This window comes from Anser brachyrhynchus (genome assembly GCF_964034855.1).
Source record: "Anser brachyrhynchus genome assembly, chromosome: 16".
Lineage (NCBI taxonomy): Eukaryota > Metazoa > Chordata > Aves > Anseriformes > Anatidae > Anser > Anser brachyrhynchus.
The window spans coordinates 15,993,946-16,006,075 of NC_137734.1; the positions used below are offsets into that span (position 1 = coordinate 15,993,946).

General features: G+C 56.9%; 1 protein-coding gene across 6 annotated transcripts in view; it reads right to left on the reverse strand.

The window, feature by feature from the left end:
* DLGAP4 (DLG associated protein 4) overlaps positions 1–12,130 on the reverse strand; it is a 182,238-nt gene that overhangs the window by 50,235 nt on the left and 119,873 nt on the right. For 3 of the 6 annotated variants that reach the window (XM_080558464.1, XM_080558467.1, XM_080558469.1), the window contains 3 exons: positions 10,727–10,841; positions 7,699–7,749; positions 6,409–6,652 (listed from right to left, as the gene is read on the reverse strand). In XM_080558464.1, the coding sequence (XP_080414590.1) occupies positions 6,409–6,652; positions 7,699–7,749; positions 10,727–10,841 (410 nt within the window). The remainder of the gene's footprint in view (positions 1–6,408; positions 6,653–7,698; positions 7,750–10,726; positions 10,842–12,130) is intronic. The other 3 variants (XM_080558468.1, XM_080558466.1, XM_080558470.1) reach the window with 1 other exon arrangement.

Sequence of the window (12,130 nt, forward strand, 5' to 3'; positions counted from 1 at the left end):
ACACGCAGAAAGAAATCCTCATCTGACTGCACGGCCTGGAATCCTGCAAATGCTCAGATCTGAGTGCATCTCCTTACTGCACGTCACCTGGTCCCTGGTCCATTGTAAGGCCATCATCGACCACCGCGGGGTTGCTCTAGGGATGGCATGGCCCTGGCAGGCTGGTCCCAGAAGGAGGTGCAGAGGGGAGGGACACAAAGGGACGTCTGTGGTGGCCTGGCTTGAAGGCAGCTCTGCTCACCTAGTTTGCATGGGTGGTGGAAGTGCCAGCGTGCTGATCGATACTGGGTCCCTTGGCCTAAGGAGAACTACGCCTGCTGTGCAGAGCACCGCACCGACACGGGGGCTCTCTGCTGTTGCTCTCTGGTGGCTTTGAGCAAGCTGGGGCACCCCTGGGTGCTCTGGTTTTTCCTTTGTTCACACTACTGGCTCTTTGCAGCCAGCACAGCTGATAAAAGCAAGCAACAAGAAAGACTTGGCTTTCTGACTGTGTTAACAAAGGAAAATGCTGGCAGGTGTCTTTTGAACAAGCAGTTCAAAAGATGTCCCCCACTGGGAGGAGGCAGATGTGGTCAGGTCCTTGGGGCCATGCTCACTTCCCAGTATTAAGGCAAAGGTGTTCTGCCTCCCCCGTGTCTGCTCATGTGGGTGCAGCATTACGCGTGGGCTGCAGCTCCCCCCTTCCCGAGCATCTGGGCCAGTGACATTGCTGCGAGGCCCAAACTGGTGGCCGCCCAGCTCCTGTGGTGCCACAAAGGATGCAAGCAACTAAAGGAAAGGTTGCTGCACTGGGTGCTGCCTGGAGTAGGGCTAAAATGTGACAGCAGAGAGCACCAAGTGCAGCCTCGCTGCTGCAGGACAGAGGTATTTTTTGGTGATGGAGTTTAATGGCAGGGTTACAGCCATGGAGCAGCATTGGGGAGTTCCTGGGGAAAAGGGAACAGACTGGGGCTCAGGGTTTGGTAGTGGAGTTTCCGTAATAACAAGGAAAAGATTAGAGATGAAAAATGAGCAGATAAGTATGGAGAGAATCAGATGTCATAAATTTCTTTGTGTCCTGCAGAACAGATCATGGAACATACATATCCACCTTTTTCCCTTACAAGTGCTGAAGGAGCACACACCATAAATCTCTCTCTGGTGTGCACACACACAGACAACTCTCTCTCTCTTATCTCTTTCCTGCTGGTATGTCAGAGAAAGCTATTTCTGGAACGTGAAATCTAGGTCAAAAAGAAGGAGAAAATCTGAAGGAAACGATAACAGTCTCTCTCTTCAAAGGCCATATGGGGTCAGCCCTAGTTGATACGATTAGCAAGGGACCACTCCGGTACCTTACTGCTCAGCTGCAGCCCCTCACACCCTAGCTGAACAATGTGTTCTGGCCTGTGCCGTGCTTTCCTCTGCATTCAAATCGCTGGCTTTTCCCCACCAAGAGAACGCTCTGCTCCGGCTCCAGGTGTGCCCGTGGCCTCTGTGGCTGGCCAGCTGAGGGAGGAGAAGAGCACAGTTTGTCTACCTGTTTGTGACCTGCAGAGGAGGAGGAAGGGAGTCTTCCCTCAAAAGCCGTTGCTACATCACAGTTCTGGAAGCCATGGAAACTCGTTCCACAGCGAGGCAGCCTTTGGGGGTTTGGTCAGCTGCACAATGCTGCTGTCCCGTGACACAGTGTGGAGGTGTGCAGGCGCTTTGTCTCGCCATGCCCCTTCCTGCAAGAGCCGTGCGTGGGGCTGTCAGTGCCAGGGCTGGGATCTGCCTTCTCCCAGGGCAGGGCAGGGCAGGGCAGGGCAGCGTTCCCGGCACAGCACTGGTCCTGGGAACTATCTCACTAGCTCCGTTGTGGAAAAAAAAGCAATACAAAGGAGACACAAAACTGGTTGGAGGCAGAAGAGGAGCTATTCTGTCATGCCTTTGAGGAGTATGTATCCCAGGTAGAGAGCCCTCATACCCGCTTGGGCTTGGCAAAGCCATGGCCTGTGGATGGCAACAAGGTGTGTGCAACCCTGGCTGCTGCAGGCACAGGCCTCGTGCCTGCTTGTGGTTGGAGCGAAGGACTGGACTTTTTTGGTCTCCTTCTGCACCAGGTTCTGTGATTCCTTTGCCAGGCTGGGCTCAGGGTCTGCAGCCTCTGCTCCACCGGTGCTGCTGTCATGGGGCCAGCAGAGAGGGAGAACTGGAGGGTAGCTGCCGTCTGGAGCTCACGCTCTCAGGGATGTCTTTTGTCTCAGCGACCAGTAGCAAAAACAGGTCAACAGAGCCCAGGCCTCGAAGGAGGAGGCAGAGCTGGATCTCCTGGCCTCCCTGGAAGAGATCTGGGCACAGAGTAAGGAGACGGGCACCTGGGCTTCTGGGAACAGGCTGCTGAATCCCAGGGCAGGGTGCTGCCATGAGCAAGGCTGCCATTACCAAAAAGCCTCAGGAGAAGAGCTCGAGCAGGGACTGGTTTGGTGTAAGCTTTCCCGGCTGTCACTGGGGCATAGGTTGGAGGCTGGGCTGGGGTTTCAGCTTATTTTTCTGTGCTTTGCTCACCTCTCTGCTTTCCCTCTTACCCTGGACATCAAATATTCAGGGCCCTTTGAGTGCAGCTCTGTATCCTCACGCAGTCTATTAAGCAAGCAATTCCCAGTGATGCCTCTAATAAGAAGGAACTGGGGCTGGGGAGCCCTTTGTAATACACAGGAGTCTCTGTGGCTGTCGGCAGAATGCCTGGCAATTAGATGAATAGGTTTCACTGGGGCTTTTCAGTCTCCCACTTTGCAAAGCACAAAGCTTTGTTTAAGGCTGATCAAGGGCAGCTCATCATCTGTCTAGCTGGCTGTCAAATGGGAGTTAATTGCCCCGTAATATGCTAGTGACACAGGAGTTTGTCTGCGCACACTGCAGACCCCGAGGCTTGCAGTCCTCCATGAAATACAGCCTGCTGCATCTCCTCTTCTCCTCAGCTGGGGGCTGAACCCCCACAATACTGCTTAGCTTTACGATTCGGCCCTTCGAAGATCAAGAAACCTGCGTGAGGCACAGCATTACTGCTGCTGGTGCCTCTGTAGGATGTGTCTGTACAGACAAGAAACCCAGTCCTCCCCTCGGTGACCGGGAACACGATGGGCGCAGTTCCCCTGGGCCAGCGCATGGATGGTGAGGAGGAGGGTGCCCACGGGAGGGGAACGGGGTGAGGACTCTCGGTTGTTTCTTCCCAGAGCCCAGCATGGAGCAGAGGCCATGAACAATTAGGCCTGCAAGCAGTGGGGCGCCCACTTCTCTCCGTTGCTCTAGCTTGATGCCGTCAGGCTGCAAGGTACTGCCGTGCTGCTCAGGCTGCAAGGTACCGCACCCAGCAGTTACAGCCTCAGGGATGAACACGTGCATTTGCAGGAGGAACTGAGACCGTGTCCCTGATTAAAGGTGTGACTGCTGTCCAGATTCGCCTCCTGCCTTCCCCATTGTGCACACACACAAACACAGATGCTCTTCTCTGCTCCTCCTCCTCACCCCCCCCCCCCATCAAATCTATTTCCTTTCCGAAGCCCGTGCAGCAAAAGTAAAGGGATGGAAGGTGTTCTGAAAATCAGCAAATCTCCGCTGGGTCATGTCACAGAGAGGTGACGCTTGAAAGGTGGCAACGAGTTGTTTTGAATGCCCCTTTCTGTGCTGCACCTGCTGTTGTTTCCCAGCACTGGTGGGGGCTTGCAGCAGTGCTGAGCTCAGCATCATCTGCGCTGTCAGGAGGAGCAGGGTGGGAGTGGGCCGTGCTTGTGGGTTGCCCGTGCTCCCCTTCCTGCTCCCCCTGCCTACTGCCGGCACAGGGCGCCAACCCAGAGCTGGGTCGCGTGCTCTCCAGTGCCTTCATGCCAGGATCACCCTGCCCGGCTGGACCTGTCTGGGTGTCCCTGTGGGTGACAGGGCTTGCTGCTTGCCCTGCGTCTCCAGCAGCGTGGTCAGCCCTGATGAGATGCTGTCTCTCACTCCTCCTGCCTGCTCTGCGGTCTGCCTAGTATTGCCATATCCAGAGCATCATCTTTTCATCTGTGTTCCTAAAAGCATTCCTGAGAGTTACACAGCCTCCTTTCAGCTCATCACAGGGCTGAAGCAGCAAGTTGGATCTGTGGACTGAAACCATGTGCTCTGTGCAGCCTGGCTGAGGACAGAGTGCTGCCGCTGCTGTCCCAGACCCGCGGTGACACCACTGACAGGATGCAGTGGGTGTGCTGGACAGGCAGGATGGGAGACCTCAGCTCCTCTGTGTTACAGGTGAGTGTCATCTGGGGCACCGGCACCTGGCGACACAGTGCACCAGCTCTGCCCTCTGAGGCTTCCCTGATGCCAGGTCCACAGGGTCTGAGCTGCCCTCACTGTACCTTGCTGTGTTGGGCTGGTGACCCCAGCACCCTGGCAAAGTGATTCACCCCAGCAGCGGTGCTCGGTGGGGCTCCATGTGTGGCAGAGCTGGCTCCTGCAACCATTCTGCAAAATTACCGGCTCTGCTGCAGTGCTGGGAGAGACAGCCCAAGGGTCAGGAACATCTGAACAGCGCTGCCTCCAGCCTCTGCCCTGCCCAAGGGGAAGGAGTTGCCCTGGAGTCACCTCTGAGGAAGAGGCCGAGCTCTTGTCCAATACGGTAATTACTAATCAAAAGAGAAGGGCCTGCCCAGAATGAGTAATGCCAGAAGAGGCATCTAGAGGTGGGCATAGTGCGTTAAGCACTCAGGGACAAGAACACAGGCTACAGGCGCTGGGCACTGGAGCTCAGAAAGGCTCCTTAATGCCTTGAAATTCAGCGCAAGACCTGTTTGTACCTCACACCAGAGATGTCAGATGGGGGTCTCTAGGTTAGTACACTTGAGGGGCATACACGACTAGGTGCCTTAGACATCTGTGTGGCTGCTGCCACCCAGCATGTCTCTGGGAAAGAAAGCAATTGGAGCCAGTCCAGCCAAAGGATAAACTCCCAGCACCTCCTTGTCAGAAGGTTTTGGAAGACTCTCCTCCAGGCTATAATGCCAGCAGCAGCCTGTGGGCTGGGTGTGGCCAGGTGACACTGTCACTGTCACCTCTTCTGCCCTGGTTGCTGCATGGAACTGGGCCAATGCTTGGGCTGCATAGGAGCACCTCTGGCCGTGCACGCTCCTCTCCTAGCTGGGCAGGGTCTGACCTGCCTGCGACTGCTGGGCAAAATCACAAACCCTGAGGGTCCAGAGGGGGCAAACTTACACCGTTCACCTTTTTCCCCAGACTTGGCACCCCAGACCTGTTTTTGGAGTCTTGCCCTGTACGGGAGTCTGCAAAGAACCAAGACTTACCAGGAGCGGCTGAAGAAACTGGGGGTGTTCAGTCTGCAGAAAAGGTACCTCGTCACTCTCTACAACTACCTGAAAGGAGGCTGCAGTGAGGAGGGTGTCGGTCTCTTTTCTCAGGTGACAAGTGATAGGACACAAGGAAATGGCCTCAAGTTGTGCCAGGGAAGGTTTAGATTGGACGTCAGGAAGAATTTATTCACAGAAAGTGGTTAGGCATTGGAAGAGGCTGCCCAAGGAAGACATAGAGACACCATCCCTGGAGGTATTTAAGGAACGTGTGGTCATGGCAGTGAGGGACATGGTTTAGTGGTGGACTTGGTACCATTAGGTGATGGTTGAACTTGATGATCTTATGGGTCTTTTCCAACCTAAATGATTCCATGATTCTATTGTAAAAGACTTTGGGTGAAACCCAAAGCCTTGTCACTTCTCTGCCACTGAGGGATGGAGGCAGATGTCTTCTGCCCTCCCTCCTTCTGTCAGCCCCAGTTTTTACCTCTGGCAGAAGGGGCTGAAGAGATCAGGATTCACTCAGACTTGGGGGAAATGAATGCTGAGTCCCTGACGTGAATTTTTGCTCCCAAGAATTTCAGGGAGAGGTCAAAGCTGCCAAGCGCAGCCCAGACTGGAGGAATTACGGTCAGATGCATAACTGAGAGGAGGAGGAGGAGGAGGGAAGCTATCAGCAGTGCAGGGCAGCAGGACTGCACCCACAGCCCCGTGGGACTTGGGGTGAGGAGGGCAGCCAGTGCTCCCAACACGCAGCAGGGCGACGTGGGCATCCCACAGGGTGCTCCCAGCTGCAGTGCTCCCAGCCAGGTTTGCCTTCACTGAGCGAAGGCACTGAGCCCAACCTCTGCAGCCTACAACAACCGTGCAACCAGAGCCCGTCTGCCATTTTGGCACCCACATCCAGGGATTTCGACACGGCCATCCTGGCAGCATCCTGCCCTGCCAGCACGGAGCAAATTCAGAGACGCAGGCCCCATGGAAATCTTGGACAACAGAGGCTGGAGACACCCTGCAAGGTGTCTGAGGGCAGCGCCCTGCACCCCCAGCACCTTGGGCACTCACACCCCATCCCCACGACTGCCGTGGCCTCGCTGGCACTCACTGTTGGTGGGCAGGGTCCTGCTGCCGCTGAGGCTGCCCGCTGGCGGGGGGGAGATGGAGCGGATGGAGCCGGTGTCCTCGTCCTGGGAGCAGCCCGCTTGGATGGCTCGGAGGTAGCTGTGGCTCCGGGAGCGGAAGTAGCTGGGCAGAGGCAAGTCCAGCACCTCGGCGGCAGCCGACTCGGCCTCGCTGTAGGTAGAGTCACAGACCGCCTCGTACTGCTCCCCCAGCTCCGGCTCTCTCGCCTGCACAGGAAAAGGGGCAGAGCAGTCACCCCCTGCCCAGGGCCAGGCCCCTTCCCTTCCCTCCTGCAGCCTTCTCCGCTCCCCTCTGTGCGGTGGCTCCCAAGCGGTCTCAGCCAGACACAGGCAGAGCGGGAGGAGCAGTGCTGGCCGGCATGGGGCTTCTGGCCAGGGGAAAGGGGCCCCTCCTTCCAGGCCAGAGGATCCCTGCGGGAGCAGGAGGCACTTACCACCACGGTGCCAGTAAAGCACTCCCCAGTCTCTGCTGGAAAGGCTGAGTACGGGAGGCCGAAATCCCTGCCCGGCCTCCAGCAGCTCCCTTGCCCTGCTGGCATGGCTGGGGGACCCCGAGCTCAGCTGCGAGACCCCACTGTGGCGGACTCACGGTGAGTGAGGTAGGCTCGGGGGGCATCTCTGTGCCCTGGGCCAGGCCACCTGGACCCGTGCTGGAGGCACAGTGGGGAAGTCATCCCAGCCCTGCCTGAGATGGGGAGCAGGAGAGAGCTCGGTGCAGGCTGAGGCACGACATGGCCTGAGCAGGGAAGCTCCATTCCCTGCTCCCCTGCTGCCTCCACCTCCCCTGGCCCGGCCCTGTCCTTGAGGGGCAGTAGCTGATCCAACTTCAGCTCGGGAGACTCACCCAGATCAAACCAGAGCCAGCCTGAAACAGCAAGTGTTTTGAAATACCGATGATGAGAGATGCTGAGGTTTGCCCTGTCAGCCACTTCCACCTCTCCTGGCCCTTTCTTTGGCTTCAAGGACAGTATTTATGACCAGTGCTGGCATCCGTAGCCTTTCCCCGAGCTCCACAGGGTTTGGCTGAAAAAACTCGTCACTATCCCCAAAAACACTCTTGAACCCTCCGCTGAGGCTGGGGGAACCAAACTGTCCAGTCGCCCTGCAGTGCCCTGGGCTGGGGAGTGCATCCTTCTCCTCCTGTGGCCCTGGGCAAGGGTGCCCCACAGCTGCCTCGCACCCTGCGGCGGGGGTCCGGGGAGACCTAAGAAAGCTCCATGAGGAAGGAAGAGGGAATGGCAGCGGGACGGTACCTGCTCTCCATGGGTAAATATCTGAGGGATAAGTGAGGGGGGTCCAAAGATCTGGAAGAAAGAGTTGGAGAAGGTTAAAGGCCAGGAAAGGGGCAGCCCTCACACAGACAGCCATTGCACAGGGACCAAGGACGAGGGGAGCACACAGCCCTTTCCTTTGGGCCACCACCGCTGACACTTCAGTGCAAACTTCAGAGCCCATAAGATGCCAAGCAAAATGCCTCACAGGCCCCACAAACAAGGCACAGCAAAGCTCCACGGGACGCCTCTGAGATGGAGAGAAGCTGCTGATGCATTCAGCCTGTTGTATGCACCGTGTATATACACACACAGGGCATACTGGCACTTTGACAGCAGAAACACAATACCCTGACTGGGGCACCCCTGGGCACACACAGGGTGCCTGTGGCTGTGGGATGAGGACTGGTGTGGCTCCTGGTTAGCACCCTGCAAAGCCCCAGCACTGGCCAGCACTCGTGGCATGGCCAGGAGCAGCGATGGCCCTGCAGCTGCAGAGCTGGGTGCACGGGCAGGCTGAGCACTGCGCATCAGGGAAACCATCCTTTGCCCTGCTCGGGCTTGGGCTGGCCACCTTGCTGCTATCTCCTCTGCCCCTGCACCAGGAAGAAGCCCCATGGAAGCAATGCTCTCTTCTCTCCATAGCAAAGCCATGGCACACGCTTGGCATATGGACAGATGCCTGACAGACACTGCAGTGCCTGCAGGGAGGAATCCCTTCTCCCCATCTCCTGGCTGTTCCCTCCATCCCTGGTCTGCAGAGCACAACCACCCCAGGAGCTCTTCCCTTCACGAGCTGCTCAAGATGACACATCTTGGGAAGAATCCAGGTTCAAAATGTACCTCAGGGAAGAGGCTTGCCTCTGGGGGCCGGGTCTGGCCATCCAATGTAAGGCACAGCTCAAATTGTGTCTCAGCAGTGTCGGGGGTCAGCAGCTGGCTCTGTCTGGCAACAGGTCCCTTCCTGTGAGAGGTGGATGCTGACACACATCAGATGAACCCCAGACTTCCAGAGGTTTGCAAGGTGGAGTTCAGCTTGCACAAAGCCAGGCAGAGTGGGCTTGTCTTTGAGAGAGAGATATGTTTCTGTATGGGAGGATGCTAAGCCTTGCTGGACAAACGAAGATGTTGGGGGTCACCCAAAAGGGAGGGCAGGGGAGGAGCTGCCTGCGGCACTTATGAAAAGGCAGCTCGGACCTGGCAGAGGATCAGGCCAGCACACGTGAGTGGCTGTACTAGCTCCACCCTGAATCAAGAGTTATGCACTTTGTGAGAGGCCTCTCAGTCCCAATTCAGCTGCAACTAGACTGTCTTTGATTTGGAGGAAGGCAGGCAAAGCACAAATGATGACACCAGCCCCATGCCTGAGCTGGTGCCGTGGCAGTCAGCATGACAGGGCTGCAGGTCTGGGTCTGGAAAGGAGCATGTGCTGGGCGCTTCCTGGCACAGTGCAGACTGCTCAGCCCCTCAAGACACTTCTGATGCCTTCGTGAGGACGCTGCACTCGGCTGCTAAATGGCAAACGTGGGGTGGGGGAGAGCACAGACTCAGCCTGCCCGTGGTTTCCCCTTCCCTGCAAAGGCCTGGCTTTAGACACAGGTTTACATGCAAAGGACAGGAATGCAATGGGCCTGACCTCTTTCTCTGTGCGACAAAACATCCAGCACATTTTTATCAATATACAAGGAACGAGACTGACCACAAGGAACATGTACGCCCACAAGCAATGCTCTGTGCCTCTCCCCAGAGCTCTCCACAAATGGCTCCAACTGCAGGTAGCAGCAGGAGAAGCCAGCAGTGTGGCTGGAGCAGCCGGCTGGGGATGCATGTGAGTTCGGAGCCCTGTGCACCTGGAGGGGAGTGCCAGCACACACCTCCTGCCCTCCTCCATGCTGTGTTTCCTGCTGTCCAGCCCACTTTGTTAACCTCGTGCTGCCTCCCTTGATCAGGGAGCACTGGCAGTGTGTGGGGAGACAGACTGGAGCAGCATGGAAGGGGGGCGTGTGTGCATGTGTTCTCACGCAGGCACAAAGGGACAGAGAAGGGACATAACAGAGGCCCAGGGTGACAGTGACACAGCTGGGCAAAGCTTGTGGAGCCACTGCTGCTCCAGACACCTCCTCCAAAAGGAGGGGTCCCCGTCCTGGGGTGGAGATGAGCACATGGGAACTGTGCAACGGCCTTATGCCAGCATGGGTTATTTCCTGGCTGCTGGCAGCTGGCTTACAGCCACTCAGGTCCTGAGCCACTCCAGTTTCGTACCAAGGGGAGGATGGGTCATAGCATGGGACTGGGAGTTAAACCCAGAGGCCATGGTCAGGGTTTGCTACCCACCATTAGCACCTCCACTGGCACCCTTGGCTTTGTCCGGACTTCCCTGTGACATGAGAACCAGGAATACACAAGAGACACCCCCAGTTAGCTGGCAGGACAGTCTCCTGAATTACAGGCACCTTGGGCCTAGGTCCAACTGGCTTCCTGAGGATGGGGCCCTCAGAGCAGAGCGGGATTTCTGTCCCCTGTGAACCTCTGCAGGGTCCCTGGCAGCTGGCCTCAGGCTGCACGCTGCCTTCTGCACCAGCGAGGCTGGCCCAGGCTCTGTGCCCACTCTGCGAGCGAACGGAGCTTGCAGCAGGAGTGGGCGGCCTTGCAGGCAGCTGCTAGGTGGTGCAGAGTGTGAGCCTGCACATGGAGCAGCCCTGAGCTTTCCCTCTTGCTGTGAAGCATGGGGGGGGCTCTGGGCTGCTATACCCATGGCCACGGCTGCAGTGACTGCAGCTGCACCAGCAGTGCTGAGAGGAGGCAAAAGCTAGAGCAAGAGAGGTCTCATGTGAATTAAGGAGCTGTCCCCGAGAGTTTAATAACACTACCAGAGAACAGCAGACCTGTTACTGGGATGCAACTGGTGCCTTATTTTTAAGGGGCAAAAGGATATTCCTCTTCCCATCAGCCAGCCTCCATTCTCTTTTGGGCTGGGTATGCAGTGGGGCTTGCCTTCCTGGCATCTCACCTGGTTGATGCAACTGGACTCATTGACGCTGTCGGAGATCTGGTTGTATTCTTCCTCCCAGGTTGGGAACTTTGGAGGTAGGAGGATCTCGACAGAGTCCAGGCGGTCCAGGCTCCTACAGCAGAGAGAGAGGGTGTGAGGGGCATCCCCACGGACCGGGCAGAGCTGGGGCTGTGCTGGAGCTGCTGGGGCAGCTAGACCACACTGCCCTGGCACCCTCTTCCAGGCACGGGTACGGACGGCAGCACTGAGCTGATGCTGTACACCAGATCCACAGCTCGGCCCTCGCTGCAGCTGCTGGAGAAGATGGAAGCACTTTCTCACCTTGCTGGCCACTGGCTTAAGCTGGTACATGGGTGAAGGTTTTGTGGGGTGCAGAAGAAGGAGAGGGGACAAAATCTTGTGCCCCCCAGCCCCCAGGAATGCAATGCAGATGCCAGGTTTGTCCAACCCAAGCCCAGGGAACACATGGTATCTGTGCCAGCCCCCACAGTTACAGACTTGGCTACAGACCTGCTCCTGCACAGGCTGATGCTGGGGGAAGCCTGCTCTTCCCTGCCTGGACTGGTGGGCAGGGGGTGGGAGGTGGTAGGGGGAATGATTTTTCAATTATATTGTTGTTGACTTCACAATTAGAAACATCTTCAAAACTTTTTGTTGGCTTTTGAGGGAGACCTCATCAATGTGTATAAATATCTGAGGGGAGGGTGTTGAGGCAATGGAGCCGGTCCCTTTTCAGTTGTGCCCAGCGACAGAACGAAAGGCAACGGGCACAAACTGAAGCACAGGAGGTTCCGGCTCAATATGAGGGGGCACTTCTTTACTGTGAGGGTGACAGAGCACTGGGACAGGTTGCCCAGAGAGGTTGTGGAGTCTTCTTTTCTGAAGATACTCAAACCCCGCCTGGATGCCATCCTGTGCAATGTTCTCTAGGTGATCCTGCCTGGCAGCAGGGTTGGACCAGATGATCTTCAGAGGTCCCTTCCAACCTCATTCTGTGATTCTGAGATTCAGTCTGTATAGAGGAACCCCAGAGTTTATCTGGAAGAAGCTCAAGGGGAGCCAAGCCTGGATAGCACTGCTTCAGGAGCAGAGGGCTTTGTTTTCTCCAGAGCAGCTTTTGCAGCAGGCTCTGAGGGAAGCACTCTGTCCCATACCCGGGGCTCGGCAGGAGCCTATGCAGCAGCAGTAGAAGAGCAGGGCTGTCAGTGAGCCTGACGCAGCCAAAACCAGAGCAACTGTCCCTGCTGAGAGCTGGGTGCGCAGCGGCCAGGAGGCAGGCGGGAGGATGGGTGGGATGTGGAGGAAGAGGAGAGGTCCTTGTCAGACCAGGTGGGTATGTGACCGCCCTGCACATTAGCTCAGTGCCATCTTTTACGCACATACTTCTCTGGTGTGGTCTCT